The sequence below is a fragment of the Pelodiscus sinensis genome, chromosome 6 (genome assembly GCF_052426305.1).
Source record: "Pelodiscus sinensis isolate ZL-2025 chromosome 6, ASM5242630v1, whole genome shotgun sequence".
Lineage (NCBI taxonomy): Eukaryota > Metazoa > Chordata > Testudines > Trionychidae > Pelodiscus > Pelodiscus sinensis.
The window spans coordinates 28,401,165-28,423,064 of record NC_143057.1 but is presented as its reverse complement, the minus strand read 5'-3'; the positions used below and the strand labels follow the sequence as shown (position 1 = coordinate 28,423,064).

The window sequence follows — 21,900 nt, the reverse complement described above, 5'->3', positions numbered from 1 at the left end:
ATCATTGGAGATAGTTTCAGAACAAACACCTGTCAGGTATGATCTAGATACTACTTGGTCCTGCCATGGGTGCAAGGGACTAGACTAGATGGCCTCTCCCAGTTCTATGATTATTTGATCTTTAGACCCAGTCCTCTGACCTGTTCTTTGTGCAGGTAAGTGGCATACCAGGATATGGCCACGGTCATATGATGGAATCAAACTTACTTGTTCTAAGAATTTTAATGTTTCACGACTCTGCCTTTTGGCTGTTACTATATGTACACCCGGACCATCCCTGAAAGCTTTTCAGCTGTGAGCAATTAATCTGACAGATTCAGTTTTTTTAAATGCATTGATTGGAAAACTACAGGGCAACATGTTAATTTGAAACAGCAAACCCTATGTTTTTGTATGTGCGTTGTTTTAGTGTTGTGCTTTGTCAAGGTTCTTTTAGAAGTATGTGCACTTCACTGTGTATTTTCAGATAGTTTATGCCTAATCCTGCTACACTTACCCCTACATATAGCTACTACTCAGGTTGTTCCATTGATGCCACAGGAGCTTACAGGATTGGGCCCTTTGTAAGTTTTCTGAAAATGAGTTTTAAATTAAAGTTTTTAAAGGAACTCAAAATACAATCGTAGATAGTAGCAGACATTCATCCCTTATAGGTGAAGGATTCCAGGGATGGATAGTGGTGGTGGGGAATATAAGCTTTTCACAAAGCATAAATGGTTTGAAGACTGAGTATTTTAGCATTCCCTACACCTAGCTACATTTCTTTTCTCATTTTCTGCTAAAAGGGTTCTTGTTGGATTAAATCTAAACCTAAGCATGATAAAGCTTTTCATCTTCTGAACAGAGCATTTTAAAGAAATTCCATCAGATTCAGTATAATTCTGTTAGCTGGAATTTCCCTTAGTGTCACTCATACCTTCTTTCTTTTTGATGTGGTCTTCCACAGCCTTGAAGCATGACATGGTGGAATTAATTTTTACCATTTGGAAAATTAGAAGCAAATGTAAACAACATAATGACAGCTTACTATGCAATAAAGCGATGTTGTTTAGCGTTCCTTATCAAATACATGTACATTTTTATATACAAATTTCATTGTTGGTGGTGTAGTCCTTTTGCATGTTAATCTAAAGCTATGTCTGTGTTTGCAACCATAATATACACCAGGGTTGTGTAATAATTTTTGCACAGCGGCCACTTAAAGAAGTTTGGGACTGATCATGGGCCAACTCCATACCCCCACACCCAGAAGGGCAGGGCCTGGGACAGAAGGGGAGGACTGTGGACTAGCCTCCCCCCAGAGTTGTCTATATATATATTTGAAGTACTTCTATCAGTCTGAGAGTCTGTCTGTCTGTCTGCAAGTCTGGTAGTTAAAGAACTAAATGGTAAGAATTAGGATCACCAAATTTGGTATGTGGCTTCCTCTTATCCTAACTTAAAGTAAGGTCAGGGTTTGGTTGTGCCAGGAAAATGTGTAATGCCTGGAATGGAACTGTTTTCTGTAACATAGAAAGGGAAGGGGCTGATTGGAGGAGAGTGATCCTGCAGAGTGACCACTAGGGACAGCTGCACCAACAGAAGAGTGTCTAGCTAGCAACAGGGCTCCACATGGCTGATGACTGGCCCTGCCAGTTGGTCCCCCTCCCCCAAACAGTGCCAGACGGGCGAGAGGGGCCCTGCAAACCGACCCTGCCATTTCAGCCTTGCAGCCAGGCAGGGGAAGAGGAGGCACTGGAGGCTGGGGATGGTCTTTGGAGTTCTAACTCCTCCTCACCCTGGATCACCAAATTTGGTATACAGCTTCCTCTTATCATAACTTAAAGCAACGTAAGGGTTTCAGTGTGGCTGCTATTGGATTGCTTCTCATCAAACCCAACAGAAAAGAGACAGAATAACCAATGAAGTACAGTCCTAGAAACTGACAGAACTGAGCAAATGTTGAGAGAGACTGAGTCAAAAAGAACCAGAAAAATAGGATGAACCTGGAGTAGGATTGCTTTTCAAAAGACTGTGCAAGAAAAAAAAAAAGATAAAATGGAGAAATTTGGAGTAGTGCTCTATTCTGGCACAGCTAAATCAATGCTTAACTTTTAAAAACTAGTAGAGAATGTTATTGGAAACCAAAATGACTATAATAGCCTTTTTTGTTAAAACATAATGAATGATAAAATGTATAGGTATGAAGAAAAAAATACACTTGATGGAATTCCCATTTTAAAAAATTACTAAAAAACGTAAAAGGACACATTTTAATAATCCATTACAGTGAACTAAACTGTAAAGTAATTGTTGCTGTTGAAGGCACCTTATGAAAAGCAGAAAAGAAATCAACTGAATGTCTTTATGGCTTTGTTAAAGACTTCAAATGACAATACAGGCAGAGTAAACCAAAGTAAATTAGCAGCAGAGATACCTGCCCCCGAACTGTGCTTTTACAGTCCCTTCTTCTCTCAGCTTCACCAAATAGTCACCAGTTGCAACACAGAAGTGCTCATGCGTAGCACCTGATTAGTGCTGTGAGCAAAGGTGACAGAAAACACTGTGAAGAAGGAATGTGTGAGTTGTCAGATGGCAGCTTCTGAAGGGCAATAACACCTGCTTCTGCTCTGCGTTGGGTTTCTGAGAATGAATGACCTGGTGCTAAAGGATGGGTGCTATTTGCTTGCACAGCTCTATGAAGGTCTGCTTTCTGCAGCCACTGGTCATCATTCCATGTTTCCAAAATGATATGGTTCTACCATACTGTGCTAGTCCTCCAGCACCAGAAATAGCAGTCCACTCATTACCATGCAATGGTGATTCTAGCATTCAACACATCTTTTCCTTGAAACTCCAGTGCATGTTCATTCGACCTCTGTCAGCCTTTTTCAGTGTCTCAAATGTTTCTGGACCCATTCCACTTGGAATCCAGCATTTGACCACAAGAATATTTGCTGCAGGAGCAGAATGGCATCATCATGGACTCACTTCCATTTCTTCAGCGCAGTTAGTCAGAAGGGGGAATGGAGAGCTGTCATCACCAAATGTGGCATACCGTGCTAGCAGCACAAACAAAGCAGTTCTTAGTGTGTCTTCTGTGACCCACAGGACTCTGTGGTGTTACCACTGAAATGGCAGTACCATCGTCATGTACCAAAGTGGACAGGGTGGCCGTGGGGTATATTTACACAATACATACTCATGACAGTGTTATCTGAGCACTCAGCTGGCGTATGGGGTATATGGACAAGTGTATGGAATAGTACCCAGGGAAATGTACAAGTGCAGACATAGCCTAACAGATGATTATATTCTGAAGAATAGCTATAACTCTTAACTGTTTGTGGTGTTTCTTTATTTTCCTTCCTAGAAATAAAAAATAATAGATAACTCAAACTCTTCACATCTCTGTAGATAATCGGTTGTTGGAGAGTTCCCAAGGATTGCAAACAGCGAGTTTATATTTTTCTAAAATTCCCATGTGTCCAATTAGGTTGAATTTGAAGATGGTTCTCAGATCGCAATGAAGAGGGAAGAGATCTACACATTAGATGAAGAGCTGCCTAAACGAGTGAAAGCCCGTTATGTAAGTATTTAGAAATAAAAGTTTTCAAATGTTAATTTGCTCTAAAGGATGTTAGACAAAACTGTGACTTTATTCAGAATTAACAGAAGGATTTTTGTGAAGAGTCTGTGCTAGTGTGGCTATCCATATAAATAGCAAAAATGTGCACTGGCCAGTGAGACTGATTTACTGTTCTTTCAATACAGCCAAAAACTGTCATCAAACATACATCTTGACTGCTGGCAGAGACATCTTGGTAGAACATCTGTCAGAGCATGAAGAATTAAGAAAACATCACGGTTTGACAGATGAACAGTTCTTTCCATACCCTTATCAAATATATGCAATATTTATGTATATTTTTCAAGGTCTCAAAGCTTCATAATTCTAAAACACAAAGTTTAACAAAATACAACGAAGAATTGATCCAAAATCCATTAAAGTCAATGGCAAGACTCCCATTGGCCACAGTGGATTTTTAATTAGGCTCAAAGCTCTCAAATACTTTCCCAGCTCCTGCATAAATTCCAGCTGGTATGCAGCAATCAGTTATTCAAAAAAAGTACCATAGATAAAATTAACATAGCGCCATAAGGAACATAACTCCTTTAAAACTAGGAAGTGCTGCATTCCAACACACAGGTATTGAAGGAGAGAGAAACCTAAATTTAGCATGGATTCTAAATGTTGTACAGTCCAATATCAGTTACTTAGTCTACCAAATAGTCTCAGAGACTCCATGTTCTTCCTCTCATTTGCATGGAACACACTCTGCTCTGTTTCTCAGCAATCCACTGAAAATCATACACTGCTAGTTAACTATTAGTCATTTTTAACATATAAAACAGAAGCATACAGACTAAAAAGTCTGATCATAATATTTAAATTCAACAGCTAATGAATAAAATATCCATATTGTATGTAAAGATAATGTGAACATATCTGTAAACAAGAATAGCAGCAGCCTGTGTTTATAAAGATGTGCACTTGTACAGACTGTCTCTATTCTTACATCTGTTGTATGAGATGAACCATCTGGAAAGTAGATGATTCCCAGAGGATGAGGGGCGTGGATCACCTGGGGAACGTCTGTTTAAGTGAGAGTGGGGTAGCCAGACTGAGAGCTCTAGAATGTGGCTGAGGAAGGCTTTCTTGCTGCTGGAAGGTGGAGGCAGGTCAGGACTCTTTGGCAAAGGAAATCTTGACCTCCTCCACTACTTCCTCAGCATGTCCACCTGACATGAGCTGCTTCTCTGAGTTGCCAGTTCTCAGCTGAAGTGTGAAGCATGCGTGTGGCACATGCTGGAAGGTGTGGCTGGAGTAAGAAGTGACATCCATCATGTATGAGGAGAGGGTGGGACTGGTAGCTGGGACAAGGCAGAGAAGGATGAGTGGACGAGTTTGTCTCTTGGCTGAGGAATGGTTTCCCTGGAAGATGGCTTGTTTCACCCAGGAGAGCAAGTGGGGAGCAAGAAAGGCAATAAGAATGGGGTGGAGCAGGGACATTCAGAAGTCAGATATTCTAGACTTCCAAACCACAGTGCCAATTTTTACTTCAGATGAGTACAGTCATCCTTCAGTGCCTTAAAGGTTAAGATAGATGGTTCTGGAAAAAAATAATCAACAAGTCACCTGAGTGAGTAAAATTAGTTGTTTTCATTATATTCAGAAAAGGGCCCATTTTTTTCTTGTTTATAGAGTATATGTAACAGGAGTTTAGAATTCACTAGAGGCACTGTAAATCTGGTTTGTTTGTTGCATTTGACCAAGAACAATAATGTAGATTTGACTGGTTTTTGCTGTTCTTTTAAAATAGTGGCATTTTTATAGATCAATATTTTACTTTTGCGTGTGATATCATTAACTTTTTAGTAGAATGAAGTATTGTTTTAAAAACATGAAATGTAAACTACTAAATACAACAGATTTCAGTAATAAAGTGTTTGCTATTGATGAGAAGTGCAGTTCTCCCTTCGTTGGAAAGCTTGACACGGTTTCCCTGTTATTATCTTGGAGTTCACAAACATGCCACCCAGTCCTCAAGGTGCTGAGTGCATCTTTGTTGTACAAATCAGTAGAATTCAGTCAGAACTCATCTGAGTACCCTCGAGCTCAGCTCTTTGCAGGACTAGTCTCATGGTTAGTCCTGCTGGCTCCATCTTTTCTTTTAAACAGCTAGGGACCTGCACTATCTCTCCATGTTAAGGGTTTGATCCCATGCCGTTGACATCCATAGGAATCTTGCTACCCGGCTTCAGCAGTGCCAGTGGGCCCTAAAATTCCTATTATTTGTCACTTTCACAGTTTTTTCAATAGCTAGCTGCTTGCCATCTCATTGTTTCAGTTTTGTTTCAGTTTTTTCTCTTTTTTAAAATATATTTTTGAGCACCAGCAGAACTCATGACTCCCTCGCCACGTAAATCATGCAGTTGTATAGAGCACCTTTTTAATAGTCTGCATCATGCAATCCCTTACATTTAAAATGAGATTAGATAAAATGCTAGATAATATACATTACTGTGGGCGTTGCAATGGCAGGGGGTGAACTGAATCCAATATTATCTTTCCCATCTCTCATTTCTGTGATTCTGTGATCTTTTGACACAACGAAACCCAATAACTAGAGTCAGACAAATGAATTTTAAGAAACACCAGAAATACATGGAACTAAACAATATGAAATGAGTTTAAAAATAAGTACAACATTTATTTAACATGGATGGATTTTCCTAGAAATGCTATCATAAAGCTGCATGTTCTGAAGCACTGATGGCTTCATAATGGTAAAATTCTCTGAGTTAGTCTGCGGTTGTCTAAACCAAAGGTACATGTGCTTTCATCTGCCTGCCCTGGAGAGAGTCAGAATGTGATATCCTCTGTGTAACTGAAGAGGTAATTAATGTCTGTTTTTAGTCTACAGCCTCCAACATGAGGTTTGAAGACACATTTTATGGAGCAGATATTATCCAGGGAGAAAAGAAGAGACAGAGAGTATTGAGTTCCCGGTTTAAGAATGAATATGTGGATGACCCTGGGTACCGCACCTTTTTGAAAAGCTCATTCCAGAAGAAATGCCATAAGGGACTATAAAGGAAGCAACAAAGGAATAAACCCACACACACTACAGGGAAGTAAACAGATTAAATTTTGGTGGAAAGCATACAGAGTTAGACTGGTGCTTGGATTGACGATTGTATCCCTTCATTACATTAAATCACTTTTGGCTGAAACAAATACTCTGAGTTTGTTCCAGTGAATTTACCAGTAAACATTTAAACCAATCCCCTAAAATTATCCGTGTTTATTTCAAATTGCTCCAGATTTGGTTTTTCTTGGTACTGTATTAAAGGCTGTATATTAATTTTGCGTCATGGAATGGAGGAAACTGAACTGAGATTGAGGCGCTGCAAAATGACATGCCAAAGAAAACTTGGAATACAGTCCCGCTTCCGTTTAAGTCAGCAGTAACATTCCGATTGACTTCTGTGAGAGAAGCATCTGCTCCTAGCAAAATCTTAATATGTGGCATACAATAAAGATGATAAATGTTCTCACCACAATATCTGCCCCACCACTTGGAAAATCGGAAGTTTTAGCAACAAGATAGGATTACAATGGCATGTATATTTTCCATAGCCAGGGAAGGACATTCAATTTTTTTTATTTTAAAATGGGTGTTTTTATAAAACATTTTAAAAACAAATTGTAAGCATGTACAGTAGATCTACAAATGCTGTACTTGCATACTTTGTACAGTGCTTTTACCTTTTTATATCACTACTGCTCTCAGTAGGGTTTGATGAGGACTCAGTGTGACTCAGATATTTTTTGGCTTCTAAGGAAGAAATCTTCAGACTAGCAAGGGGGGAGGGTTGTATATTTAAAGAGGGAGATTTTGGCTATTATTTTTAAAACATGTTTTTTCATAATACTTGTTAAAATAGCTATTTGTAAAATAAAAATTATTTCATTATGTGTTTGTAAAATTAGAGTTTAAATATATATGCTTAACAGGATAGTTTTGAACTAATATAATATGGTCTTCCTTTTTTCAAAATTAGTTGGCAAATGTATTAGTGTTTAAAAATAAATAATACCTTTTTGCTTACTAGTTTTGGCGTCTGATGATGTAGCTAACCAGCTATATGTCTGTGTGAATGAAACAAATCACTGGCAATACCTATGTAGATTCATGAACAGAACAGACTTATAGCTACACAAGGCTCAGTGCTGGTGCAATGTCTGATTAAACACTGGATCGTGGTCTCGTATCTTTTTATTTTCCCTTCTATTTAGTGATGTTGATCTGATCGGAGGTTGTAGAGACAGGCTGGAAATGCATTCAGGTTTTCTGCTATTTGCCAGAAACACTGGCATGTGTGAAGCCAAAAGGAAGCATTATCAAAATGACATAATCTGTTATGTGTAAGTTGCCCATTAGCAGGATTTCTGACTGGCTGCCGCAGGAAGAAAACTCTCAGAACCCAATTTAATCTTGAGTACTGCTGTTTTTCATTGTGCTGCTTACAAATGTTCTTATAACTGGGTACATGGGCCTGGAAAAACACTTTTTGTGACAGACATGCTTCTTGCTATTGAGGAGCCATAGACCTTAATTTCACTTTATCCTTTGCAAGGTTATTCTTAGTTTATATGACTGGACAGCTAAATCTTTTCGCTTACTGCATGACACCTCAATTGGAATTTTAATTTCTTTGTGTTACATTGACTGCATTTTTTATACCAGGAAATCACTACAAATCCCTTTAGTCTCTAAGAAGTTGCTTAGCTGTGACAATCATAATGTATTTCTAATTGAGAATGCTTTCTCTTGAGGTTGGAGAGTGCAGCCTGGCATATTTCACAACGTCAGAGCTCTTTTTGGCAGATCTGAAGGAAAAGCAGAACTACTGGTATGTAGGTCTCATTTGCCCTACAGAGCAGGCTTGTATTCAGCTTGTCAAGAGCTAAATTCATATGACAAGCCATTTAGTTATGTACAGGCTGGTCATAAAATCATGCTTATCCTCTAATTATATAAGCCTTTGTGCAGTTTCATGAGACAATAAAATCCTAAAATGCGCAAGTACATTGCAAAATTACAGCTACTAGAAAAGAGTAGGGTGGGTGAATAGGAATCACAGGTGGTTCTGTGCCTAGGTCTGCATTAACATATTGTGTTTCTTGGCGCAATTTCCCCAACCTCTGTAAAATGGGAGTCAGGATGTACACTTTACACTTCCTGTGTAAAGGAGCTCTGCAGATTAAAACTGATCTGCAGGAGTTAAGGATTATTATTTAAAAAAAACATCATTTGCCTCTTTCTTCTTCATTGTTCATTGGGATTGCAACAAATTTGTAAAGTCTGGGAAGTCTTATGAAAATGAACAGTGTAAAATATCGGGTCCTCCTTGTTTTTGCTTTCAAGTAAGTGCACTGAAATGTAAATACCTTAATTTCAGAAAGTATAAATCAACATTGCAACTTTAAAGACAGAATAGTATGATGATAACCTGGAAATCCAGGAACTTCCTCAGTATGCAATAATGGATAGTTTGTAGATTCTGCAATGAAAATAATGTAGTTTGGGAATTTTGGCAACATTTCAGCATAATAATAATGGGACCGTTTTGCACAGATAGGGAGGAAGTTTGGACTTGTGTTAAAAACAGTTGCCTGGGAGTCAGGAGATATAGGCTCTAGTTATTGTGTGACGCTGGTCAAGGCCCTCAGCACCTCTGAACAGCAGATCTTTATTATTTAGGATCCTAAATCTGGATTTAGTTGCTGTCTTTTGGCTTCCAAATTTGAAAATGTTGGTATCGGTTTGTCTGTTTCCCCATTTGTAAAATTGCAATCATAATTATCTCAGGGTTTTGAGAGATTCATTTATGATCCTCAAATGGAAAGTCCTATATGAATGTACAGGATGATGATGATCATGATGAAAATATGGTGCCACCCATCTGAGGTTCTCAAAGCACTTTGCAAGCTAAAGTAGCCTCAAGGCAGTTAAGAGATTCAGTAGGTTAGTATTAAAGAAAGGTAAACTGAGTAAAGTTGATTGTCTTCCCTGTGTTATACCAATGGTAGAGCTATGCAGTCTAAGAATTGAGGTACCCCGTCCTCTGTTTTAAACATTAGACCCCACTTCCTTTTTATTCTCTGTTAGGTGAGCTATAGAACAATTGCATCACATGTTCAAGAATCCTGAGTCCTGGGTATGGGGTATATATTTACATCAGCAGCAGCGTTTTGACAGACAGTGATGAAAACACGGTGCTTTGACTCATGATTATGTTCACATCCATCTCATGAATAACAGGGAAATGTGCTGTTCTTGAATTCACACAGATTTACAAAAGAAAATGTTTTAATAGCAAGATGGTGATTCTCCCTTCCACCCCCCCCAACCATTATACTCAAGGCATGATCAAATTAAATGTTTCATTTGTTAATTTTAGATGGCTTCTGTTCTATGCAATTTGCATTATATCATCATGATAGGGCAATTCAACTGATGCTCTTCAGGAACAATATGATATACAGTACCCTACTGTGCTACAGCACTCCGGAGGCCCTTGAAGGTATTCGTATTTTGAAGCTTGTATGTAATTCCTATCTTGTATTCTAAAAAATAGAAAAGTTAATACAATTACCTGATATGAATTTATAAACAATATTTTAAAACATAATGGGACAAATTCTGTACATATTTTCATAAATGCTTCCCTCCTGATTTCATGTGCTATTACACGCTCCACGGAAGAAAAAGTGGGTGGGGACGGGGGGACTACACACACTGATAAGCCAAATATTGCTTGAATGATCAGCTGGCCTGGCACCAAATTTTCTGCAATAGTTCTGATTGATTAGTCTAGCCTTCCTTAATGGTTCTAGCACAGCTTTTAAATTAGAAATGGTATGAAAGCACATATGATAATTCCCTTTGGAATGCCAATAAATGTAATATTCTTCCTGCCCTACACTATAAAGTGGTGCTGCTGTGTTTAGTTAAACAGCTGTTGTGTTCCATTCTCATGCTGGCTTTCTTTTAATAGAAAGCACAGTCATAAATGTGTGTGTAATTTCTCTCTCACACATACAGAGGGAAAAATGACAGTTGTATGAAGAAGTGCAGAGTCATGTGACCAGATAAACACATTTATAATGCACCTTTGAACATTATTTATCAATCTCCCTGGGATCTATTTTAAATACCTTAAAAAAGGGTTTCAGTGACATACAGAATATGTGATGAGAAGAGGTGGTTTAAAGATTTTATTGGCACTTATATGGGATGATATGCATACAGCAACTCAGTTATGGCTTTGCCATTTATATGTAAAGCGATCCCTCCCAAATTCAGACTGATGAAACTCCACACTTATACTTTCAAGGATTCCCTACATAGTTATAGGTGGAAATGATGGCTACTTACAGTTATGATTGTCAGCAATTTTCATTATGAAATACTATTTTTAGTTTAGCTTTTTCCCAAATTTCTATGCTGCAGGTTTGCCGTAGGCATATATTTTTGTAACATTTAACCTAAAATAGTTCAATCTTTTCCAAGGTCAGAATTAGGGGGGAAACACATGGCTTTGTCCATGTTACAATCTTGCCACCATTTAATTGAGAGGCTCTAGAGTACCTGTGCTTCCAAAGAGCAGGGAGGTGAGGATTGCCATGAGGACATGCCATGTTGTCCCCATAAAAATCTGCCCAGAATTTCTAGGTTATAAACCTATGAAAAACTACAATTCAGACATGATCAGATGAAATGTTAGTGGCTGGCAGCTCGAGTCTCAGAAGATTCCACCTGCATGGATCGTGCGCCTTCCTTGCACAGCTGTTTGTCAATGGGACTACACATACGCATCCCAACAGAGTGATTGGGCATGCATCATGCCAGGGCTGCAAGAGCTGAACAGGACTTTCTCAACAGTTGCACCGAGCACTGGAACTAACAACAAGAAGGCTGTCTCATCTGTATTCTCAGTCCCCACTCTGCTGGAGCCCAGGTGGCATGGAAAAGGAAATCCAATCAGCCTTGAATGCAAAGCTGTGAGGAGCAGAAGAGAATCAGAGGTAGAACCAGGGGCCATGTGGAGGGGAGCAGGAGCTGAGGTGACTAATGGGAGCTAGCTCTGTAACTACAAGACCATACTTCCCTGCAGATTCTGGTACTGAATCCAGGATTCCTGAATCTCAATATTCCTTTGCTATAACAGCTGAGAAACCCTCTGGTGAATTCTCTTATTGCACTCTGGTGTCTGGTTCCCCTGAAGGATAAAGACTACTGTCACTCTCATAGCTCAAGTGGCAGAGGCCTGTGAGGTGGAGCAGTATGGTTCCCTATAACAGTCTTTGTTACCAATTTGCCTTTTTTAAAAAGTAGGAAATTATTCCTCCCCCAGTTGCCTCCCTCACCCAACTATGTTAAAAGAACATTAAAGTTGTAAAGTACTCAAAAGGTAGAAAACCCACATTACCCCCAGTCTTTAATTAAGCCCCTAACCCTGTCCCACCACTCCGGGGAACCCTGAGAGTGAAATCAGCAACTTTCTCAGGGGGCAAGAAATATTACTTGGCAGTGATATATCTAGACACTAGGCCAGAAGACATAGGAGAGCATTAGCTGGAAGATTCTTTGGGAAACACAATACTTCAAATGGAGCAGGAGTGCAACACTTCCAGTGGCTGTCTCTTGTGAGTGCTGATATCATGCGGTGAACTAAGGCTGCCATCATCTGTGTCATGGGACAAGGCTCCAGCCAGAATTATCTGGGAGGATTCTACATCATTAAACAGAGCCTTGATGTCTGTTATTTCCCATTACCTAAGGGCATATATAGAAAAATATTCATAAATTACCTTTCTGAAATGCCCTGAAATGTTCATAAATCACCTTAGCTCATTGCCAAATGTCTCTTATATGAACTGCTAAGACAGAGATAGAAGGGAACAAATGGCTGTTGTTAACTTTTAAACTCATGGAAAGCCACTAAGACTAACTAGAGTAGGTTGGTTGCAAGCCCCCAGGCAGTGGTTCTCAACTTGTTTCAGTCCAACCACCAGGCCAATCAAAAATTTTTTGTGCACCACCTCCTTTTTGAGACATGATAAAAAAGAGCAGACGACGAACATTTTGGTTTGAAACTTATTTCTTACTAACAGATGTTTGGTGCTTGCCCACGTCATGTGACTTTGGACTATGTTCCTGAGGACCAACGAAAAAGTCACCATGGACCACCAGTTGAGAACCACATCCCCAGAGCTATTAGTTTGTTGATGAGCTTAAAAGGAAAGGACACTGGCCACTCAGGCCCCTGGAGAAGGATCGTGTTGGTGTACAAACCCATGAGATTCACAGCGCTTTATAATAACTAACTGACACCACTATTTTTTTCTTTTAATTGAAATGGGTGGATCTCTTTTGTGGACCCATCCCATAGCATCACATGTCCTGGAAGGAGGCACAGAGCTTCCTTATGGGCTACATCAACATAGAAGTTCAATCACTTGGTCTACACTGCACAATTCTCCATGTGCCTGAATATCTCTCTTCCATGCTTGTGCTCTCCCAGACACACTCATGTATATTCAGGTGCTGAAGATAGCTGTGGGGCAGAAAAAGCTCTCCAGCTCCGCAGGAGAAATAAGCGTAGGCACTCACTCACCTGATACAGCAGGCCACATGCAGGATGGGATGCAGGGCTGCCAGACAATGAGATATCACATTCTGTACTCAGCTAGCTGCTCCCGTTATTTCAAGTGCAGGATTGGAGCCCAACTCCCTGAGTTCAAAACTCAGCTTAGCATCAATGAGCACTCAGGCTGAGTAAAAACCAGGGCTTTTGGCCCAGCGGAAGTTGTAATAACATGGCAATTATGGTTTAGTTCTGCTATGAGAACATTCTCTGACATGCCCTCGCTGTTGTCAAAGCATGTAATCCATTTTCTCTAGCGAATTATGTGGTATTCCCTGTAGCAGAAAAACTATTTTGCACTTTGGAACATCTCTTTTTATCAAGATTTTATGCTTTATACTTTCCGTACGGCTCCGTTAGCCAGTATAATTTCTTTCCTAGGATCCCTTTATCTCTGTGTCTGTCTGTCTCTGTCCTCATTTGTGCATAACCTATGACTGTCCAGGTAGTGCAGATAGCTGAGGACAGTCTTATCTTGGCACTGTTCTATATGCTGTAGTATCTGTGACAAACCAAAGATGAGCTTCAGCTGTCACATTGAATTTTTTTTTCTTTTATTGTGGATTGAACCGAGATCTATAATGCTTATCTAATGTGGTTTTGGGCTTTCACCAAAGGCTCCAATGCCTTCAGAATTAGTTAGGACCTGGGGGTTGGCTAAGAGTTACAAACTTTACACGTTGGCTGTCCCCTAACGTGCTAATGTAGGTCAGAGTCTCTGCATGGTCTTCTGCATGCTCCACAGACTACCTTGTTATCACATGAGGAAGTCCACCCCTAGCTGCTTTAGAACTAAAGTTTTGTTCAGTTTTAAAGACATTTAAACAAGTTATATAATTAAAAAACCAATTCTTCCACCTGGAGTTCAGGACTAGTCCGAAGGGGGTTTCTTAGCCCCAACTAGTCCCTACGGGGGTTTCTTAACCCCCACTGGGCCATAAGCGGGTCCCTACCAAATTCACAGTCTATTCCAGACAATTTCACAGTCATAGGAATTGAAAATTGTTAAATTTCACATTTTCAGCTATTTAAGCCTGAAGGTTCACGGTATTGTAACTGGGGGGTCCCAACCCAAAAGGAGATTGTGTTGGGGAGGGTTACAAACCTTTTGTAGGGAGGTCATGGGATCACCACTCTCACTTCTGTGCTGCCTTCAGAGCTTCCTGCAACCGTAGGAGGTTCCAAGAGTTAGAAGTGGGTCTGATCTCCCATGTGCTGCTAGGGGCTTCTTGCTGCTTGTCCTGACCAGTCTGGGATGGACAATACTCGCTCATACTCTCTCTGCACAGCTGCAGAAAGTGCTGCACCTTCTGCCCCACACTCAGCTGCGGGAACCTCTGGCTGTCTCCCATTCCCAGACAGCATCCTGTGGCAGGGAGAGGCACCCAGAGGTAGACCTGTCTGGTCTCTCCTCACCTCCAACAACTATGCAGGAGATAGAGAAGTCCTTTTCCTTCACTGCTCAGTCAGAGCTAGGAATCCCCCCTCCCCCCCACACACACACATGCACTTTGATGGGACACTCCTAGAAAGGAGACATCAGATTTCACAGAAAAGGGCTTATTTCACTCTGTCTTGCGTTTTTCATGGAATTGGTAGGGCCTTAGCCATAGGAAGGAGGCACTATTCCCTCCCCGCATCCATCCCATGTCGTATCTGTCTCAGGAGGTTGTGAGAGAAAGTTCCATTTGCAGAGAGACACTGGGAGAGAGTAGGTTGGGCGGAGAAGGTTTGGGGGCACAGGAGGTAGCTCCACATTGCAGGGCTCAGGTTGGATCAGGGGTTGGGACGTGGGCTTCCCTGGGCGGCTCCTGGTCAGTGGCTTTAAGGCAAGCTCTTGGGCCTGCCTATTCTTGGGCACTGCCCTGTGCCCTAGAAACACCATCCTCCTCTACTCCCCCCACCAGTGGGAGTGTGGATTGGATGTTAGGGGCTCCATTCCCTCACACCTAATTAAGAGCCAGACCTGCTGCTGGCCACTTGCCCGCAACCATGGTGGCTCCATGCTAGTGTCCGCAGGAAGGGCTCCTCTTCCCCGGCCATGGTAGCTCTGGGGCTAAAGCTGAAGCATCTTCCCCTCAGTACAGTCCTGAGCCCCTTTGTGGGGGTTAATACCAGTGCATGAGGCTTAATAGAGGGAAAATGGGTTACAGAGCAGACAGGGCGCGAGTAACAGGCTATGGTAATGCATCTTATTATGATAATGGAGTCAGCCTATTTGTGCCAATTACGATATCGTACAAGTCTCTATTTTCTGTTCTCTTGGGATTTATGAACAAATCAAAAGTGCATAGGTGCTGATCCATTCCCTGTCTGGCAGTGTTTCCCATTTTATACAAGGTTTACAGTTTGGATCAATGGCTCTCCGTACCCCACTATACAAATTGTTCCAGCACCCTTGCAAAAGTGACCTCCCCCAACAAAGCAAGGATGGCTCCAGACTACTCACTGCAATCTGAATCCCCCAAATCCTCACACCCCCATCCCACACCCTGCCTAAGGCAGAACCCCAAGACTCTATTAAAAAAATGTAAAGCTCTACCTGCCTCTGCCCAATTGCTGGAGAGAAAAGATAAGCTCTGTGGTGTGTCTGGAAAACTAACAAATCTGAGGGCTGTTGGCCAAGGGAAGAAAGCAAATTCTAAATCCAAGACATGATTTGCTGGCAGCTCTCTCCTGTTCACGTCCAGGAAGCTCCAGCAGGAAGGCATTGTGAGAGAGGCCACAAATGGACAAACCAGTATGGCAGGGGTGGGGACTCACAGAAAAAAAGAAACACCACCACCAAAACCAACCCTCACTGACTGAGAAGGAGAAAGACCCTCCCCACATTCCCCTCACACAATAGAGCCTGGCGGGGGGGAGGGGGGCAAGCCTAGTAGATTTTGTGTGCTCCAGCCCCACAGCTTGAGTGCCAGCTGGGCTCCCCAATGCTGGGGTGAGGGGGCGGCATGAGCCTTGTGGGCCAGAATCCAGGTGGTCTCAAGATGTCGCCCCATGTTGAATGCATTACAGCAGCCTATGCCAGGGCGGACAAGGGGTGTGTGACCACAGCAAGGTCAGCCTCTGAAAGAGGATACGCGCCTTGTCAAGGGAGGAGGGCACGAAGTGTTCTTAGCTGCTGCTTTTATTGGGCATCAAGTGACAGCTCAAAACAGGCAACCCCACTAAACTGCTAGCTTGTACGACAAATAGTAGTCACACACCCTTCCGTAAGGATGCTGATATATGTCCCACAAAATCTAACAGATGGTTCCCTTAGTTTTCCAATATTACCTCCATCTTATGTGCACTGAGTCTCACCCAGCCATTGATGGGCTTGGGAAGGAGGTTCAAATCCTTTGGGGGCCTAACATGTGTAGGGGCGTAGATAGTGGCTCGAGCACCCAAATGCCATCTTACTAATGGTCCTGTGTTTGAAATTTGATCTCCCATATCCACGTCCCCAGGAAGAATGAGTGTGCATCTGTTGTCCTGCTGTCAGCTCTTTCATGAAGGGGTTACGTTTTGCTTCAAATGCTCACTGTTCCTGGCAAGTGGTCAGTAATGTTACCATCTTTTAAAATTTTTGCCAATGTTTTAAGTGCAAAATACAGTAAATTACACTAAACTGCTAAACTGACTCAGTTTGAGTACCAGTCACTTCTTCCAACCAGGTCCCATGTTCTTCATTTTTCATGCTCAAAAAATCTAACTCGGTGGTCTAGGTACAGTATCTTTTTCTTAGTAAGAAGCTGGCTTCTGTGGAAATGATATTAGAAGGGAATATAGAAAGTATGATACATCCTAGTTAATATGACATTTCCCCTGGTTCTGCTCCAGAGACTGCTAGCAACAGTAGAAATGGAAAGGTGAAAGGTGTGACTACGAATGGGATATGAGAATAGCAGAAGGTAAAGGGCAGCAATGTATTGAAAATGTACATTTGCTGTGTTTTTACTTGGAGTTGCTGGACTTGTCAAAGCCCCTCAGTTCTGCAGCAAAATGAATACAAGTTGTCAGAAGTTGGGTCTACACGAGAAAAGGAAATTAACATCTCTTTTGCTGTGGCTTGTGTCTTTTTTTATTCATGTTTAACATGGACACTGAAACCACTACAAGCACAGAGAGCCTGATGTGTTATGCACTTGCTTTAGTGCTGGGTTGGTTCCATTCTGTGGAGAAAGGGTTGAAGTTTTCCTCTACCCTGTGCTATCTTTCGCTTATGCTCCTTGTTTTCCCTTTTCTCTACTAGGTGGCTGTTCCTGACCCCTAAGTTCCCACCTCTACTTGTCCTGCTGTCCTCTTCCCAGCCCCTTGCCACTACAAACACAATCCACAACCTTGTTTGTGACAATTGCTTCTTTGCTCTCAGCCTTTGCCTCTGAACTGTCAGAAAACATTCCAGGAGCGCAGCTGAAATGAAAAGTAGAGGTAATAGTTCATAATGTTGTTGTTAGGATAATACGGTTAGCTGTGTAACGGTGACAATTCAGTAAACATAATTAAAATAAATACTTGAGTGACTTTAATGCCTTTCTATGCCGCTGGATGATGAGCCCTGAAGACCAAAGCCCAGTAAAGATTCTCCAACATGGGTGCTGCTGGCACAAACCCCTGCACTAAGTGTCCGGGCGGGGTTACACCACTTTCTAGCTCACTAGGTCCCTGTTTTGCTACTGAAGCTTCCAGCAAGGATCACAGACAGTACCAGAGAATTGAACGACTGAAAGACAAGGCCCTTGCTTTGCCCTCTGTATGTTCATTTACGTGGGTGTGCCATACAGACATTCTGACTAGGCAGCCATTTACACTCCTGCTATCCCACGGCACTCAGTTCAATTGAGGATTGCCCCTGGATTCCATCTGGCTTCTCTACTTCCAGTTCAGCAATGACTTGCACTCAATGAAGCCCCACAGCCATCTGTGTAGAAACGGAACCTCTCCTCCTATGCTAGAAATGTACAGGGGGAGTTTAAAAGCAGCTTGGAGCCTCGGTTAAGAAATGAGCACCAGCTTTGAAACCAGCCCCAGCTGGACTGTAATGAGCGCTTTCTGGCTGCGGAGTTAATAAACCCTCCAGCAGGAGGGCACGATTAGTTTGCAGCATTTGAACTAGGCACCCTAGAAGGATGAGTTAGAAGTGCCAGGACCAATGTCAGTTGCAAGTACTGGAAGATAAATTCATTAGCACTGCAGGCACACTATTTGAATTGTCCTAATGTTTGGGACAGGGAGGTGGAGAGTAAGTCTTGCTTAGGCTGGTCAGGTCACAGGTGACACTGGAGGAAGAGCGCTCCAGGAAGCTGCAGAGTGAAATCCCTCCTGTGTGGGGTGCTTCAGTGCTGGTGAAAAGAGAGAGGCTGTGTCTAGACTGGCAAGTTTTTCCACAAAAGCAGCTGCTTTTGCAGAAAAACTTGCCAGCTGTCTACACTGGCCGCTTGAATTTCCACAACACTGACGATCTCATGTAAAATTGTCAGTGTTCTTGAGGAAATACTATGCTCCTTCCATTCGGGCAAAAGCCCTCTTGCACAAATGCTTTTGTGCATGAGGGCCAGTGTAGACAACACGGTATTGTTTTGTGCAAAAAACCCCAATGGCGACAATGGCGATCGGGGCTTTCTTGTGCAAAACCGCGTCTAGATTGGCACGGACGCTTTTCCGCAAAAAGTGCTTTTGTGGAAAAGTGTCCGTGCCAATCTAGATGCTCTTTTCCGCAAATGCTTTTAACGGAAAAACTTTTCCATTAAAAGCATTTGCAGAAAATCATGCCAGTCTAGACGTAGCCTAAGAGATAATGTGCTACCATGCAAGGTGGCCCTTAAAATGGATTGTGATGTTTCTTGCTGAGACAAGTGTTCCTATATGGGTTTAGTAATTCTCAGTATCAAATGTTAAACTGATGCTATTATGCTTGGTTTTAGCCTAAGTACCAATTGAGCTGGGTTCTATAATGCAGATGCTTGTCCCCTAGCAACTGTCCTGAGATTCTTTTTATGTGGGTCAGCCAATTGTCAGAGAGCAAAGATTTTTTTTTTTTAAATCTGTGGGCCATCTTCATTGATCAGAGCTCTCTGTTTAACAATCTGTCCAAATATAGCTCAAATTCTGCTACTGCTAAACCAGTTCTACATGGTGTAGCTGACCTGCGCATATTGGGGTGGCTACACTGACTGGTCCAAATCACATCATATATTTTTTGCTGTTTTTTTTAAACTGTTTTTACTGGGGTTTTAAAATGTGTGGCTTTAGCCACAGATTAGAGGGCTCAGTTCCTTGAACAAGTGAGTTTGAGGTACAATATGTTTGCACCATTTCCACCCTCCTGATTCTTGTCTCCCTTAGGAAAAAAACTTCTCAACTGTGCTTGTCATCAAAGAAGCATGAAACTTGCTAGTGTTTTAATTAGAGGCAGTAGCAATAGATAGAGGTGGTTTCTTACCCTGAACTGAGGGCAATGTAAAACAAGAGGAAATTAACAGAGGTTTCTGCAACAGCTTGTGATTAGCAACTCTATAGAATGGATTAATTCTGTCCCAGTATCTCTTGTGCAAGATATAATGAAGGCAACAGTTATGGTGTGTGTGTATTGCCCTTTAAACTTCTAGGGGACTCCAGGAGGCAACAGCTGTTATTTATGTGCCATTTAGATGCAGTTTGTTACAAAAGATTCACTTATGAAGGATTTTATTTTCTCTTGTATAAAGTCATGGATTTAAATTCTTTTGTTTATATAGAAAATATAACCAAAAACTAAAGGCAAAATGTAAAACTGATGTACGTCATACAATAAACTTCTACTCTGCCTCAGTTCCTTCAAGGACTAGGTGGAATCCATGCCACCTGGTCCCTAAAGGAAAGAGTTCTGTAGAATTTTAACAGGGTGATGATCTTTCTACAGCAATGTTAAACAAATCTATGGAATTCAAAAGAAGAGGTATAAATCCTCATTAGTGTTTTAGAACCCTTTTTATGCAACTCTGCTTTTCCTGCTATGTGGCTGTGTAGGATTTCCCTGTAAGGTATGCCTTGGGAAAAGGTCATCACTAGAAAACAAGAGGACCATACAGTGGCTGCATATATGGACACAGAAGGTGGTCTAGAAATCTTGCTGGAGGGCATTCTGTTTTCCAGGCAGATATTTAACTTCCAGCTCAATTAGGAATTTATTTCACTTCCTGAAATACAAAGGTTCTGCTCCCTAAGGACAGTCCAATTGAGCTGGAAATTAAATATCTGCCTGGAGCACAGAATGCCCTCGAGCAAGACTTCTAGGCCACCTCCTGTTTGCCTATCAAAGACCTCACTGTCATATGATTAAGAAGCTATTAACTGTCTGAGGTTTTTTTTCCCCCTGAAATACAAAGGATCCATGATCAAATCTATTTATTCTGGTAACCAAGGAAATGGCTGTTTGTTATAATGAAAATAAGCCTGCTGTTCCTAAATCTGCAATCTTCATTGCTCTGTTGTAAAAGATGCCTTGTATCTCAGCTCATTAGAAGCAAAACTTTATTTCGTCAAAGGAAAACAGTCAGGAGAGAGTGTTTCATCTGTAATATGGCTGTAATACAACAATGCCATTATCCTGAATTCAGATGAATTTAATTGAACTCTAATGAACAAAATTAGTAATTTTATGCAATTAGGATCCTATTTAAATGGGTTAGAAAATGTATGCAATAGTAATTGTGGTTGACTTCATTTTCCCACAGCCTGCTTCTCTCAGACACTTCCTTCTGTTTCCCCTGCTGTGTAGAAGATAGTTAGCCACTGGGGTCAAGGAGGACAATGGTGCTATTCTTTAATGCTGATTTCTGAAGCTGGCTGCTCTGCAGGAGCAAATATGAAGTCTGGTTAAATTGGGTTGATAGTATAAAATGAGCTGAGACTGAAATGCCAACCTCAGTAACTGGACAGTGCTGGGTGTCTTAACAGGGTTGTACTCGCCTCCCACAAGCACCCATGCCTAGTTTAGGGAGGGGTTTTGGTGACTCAATCCTCTGGCCAAGTCTCAACATGGTCTGTGTGCAAAAATTAAAACAAACCCATTCAGGGCCACTCTTGGTGACCTTTAATGTCTCTCATTTTCAACCTCTCTGGAATAGAGCAATGCTCCCCTTCCCCCCGCCTCCCAGGCTTCTTTCCTGGAAGCAATGTCTGTGCCCTCTCAGAGCCTTCTGGTTCCAGCCCTTTGGTTGGGTTACTATAGTCTAATTTCCTCCTCCCCTCAGATACCTCAAGATCCAGTTCACTTCCTCCACTGGCCATGGAAAGGTTTTGGGGTGGGAGCAGTGTAGACTTATTTTCAGGCAGAATGGCTCTTGCGCAAGAGGGGGTTTTTACAGAAGAAGGAGCAGTGTAGATTGTTCCTTGCGCAAAAGCCCCTTGTGCAAAAATGACGGCTCATTAAGTATGCAAATGAGGTGTGGCGTTATTCATTGCGGTGCCTCATTTGCATATGTTCTTGCGCAAGACTGGCCAGTGTAGACATAGCCCAGTTGTCTAGTGTGCCCATTTCACTGCTGCTCTAATTCCCTGGGTCACTTCCCCATGACCCTGTGCCATCTTCACCCTTTCTTCAGGACTTTGTCCCACTTTTCTTTGAGCTCTCCATACTGAGCTGTACGCAGCACTGCTACTCTTCCAAGCTGTTCT

At 41.7% G+C, this 21,900-nt stretch overlaps 1 protein-coding gene across 4 annotated transcripts in view; it reads left to right on the top strand.

The window, feature by feature from the left end:
- KDM4C (lysine demethylase 4C) overlaps positions 1–12,512 on the top strand; it is a 397,703-nt gene extending 385,191 nt beyond the window's left edge. For 3 of the 4 annotated variants that reach the window (XM_075931603.2, XM_075931602.2, XM_075931604.2), the window contains 2 exons: positions 3,476–3,568; positions 6,461–12,512. In XM_075931603.2, the coding sequence (XP_075787718.2) occupies positions 3,476–3,568; positions 6,461–6,637 (270 nt within the window). In that variant the 3' untranslated portion in view covers positions 6,638–12,512. Of the gene's footprint in view, positions 1–3,475; positions 3,569–3,753; positions 6,436–6,460 lie in introns of those variants that run through there. The other variant, XM_075931605.2, reaches the window with a different exon arrangement.
- The last annotated feature ends 9,388 nt before the right edge of the window (positions 12,513–21,900 follow it).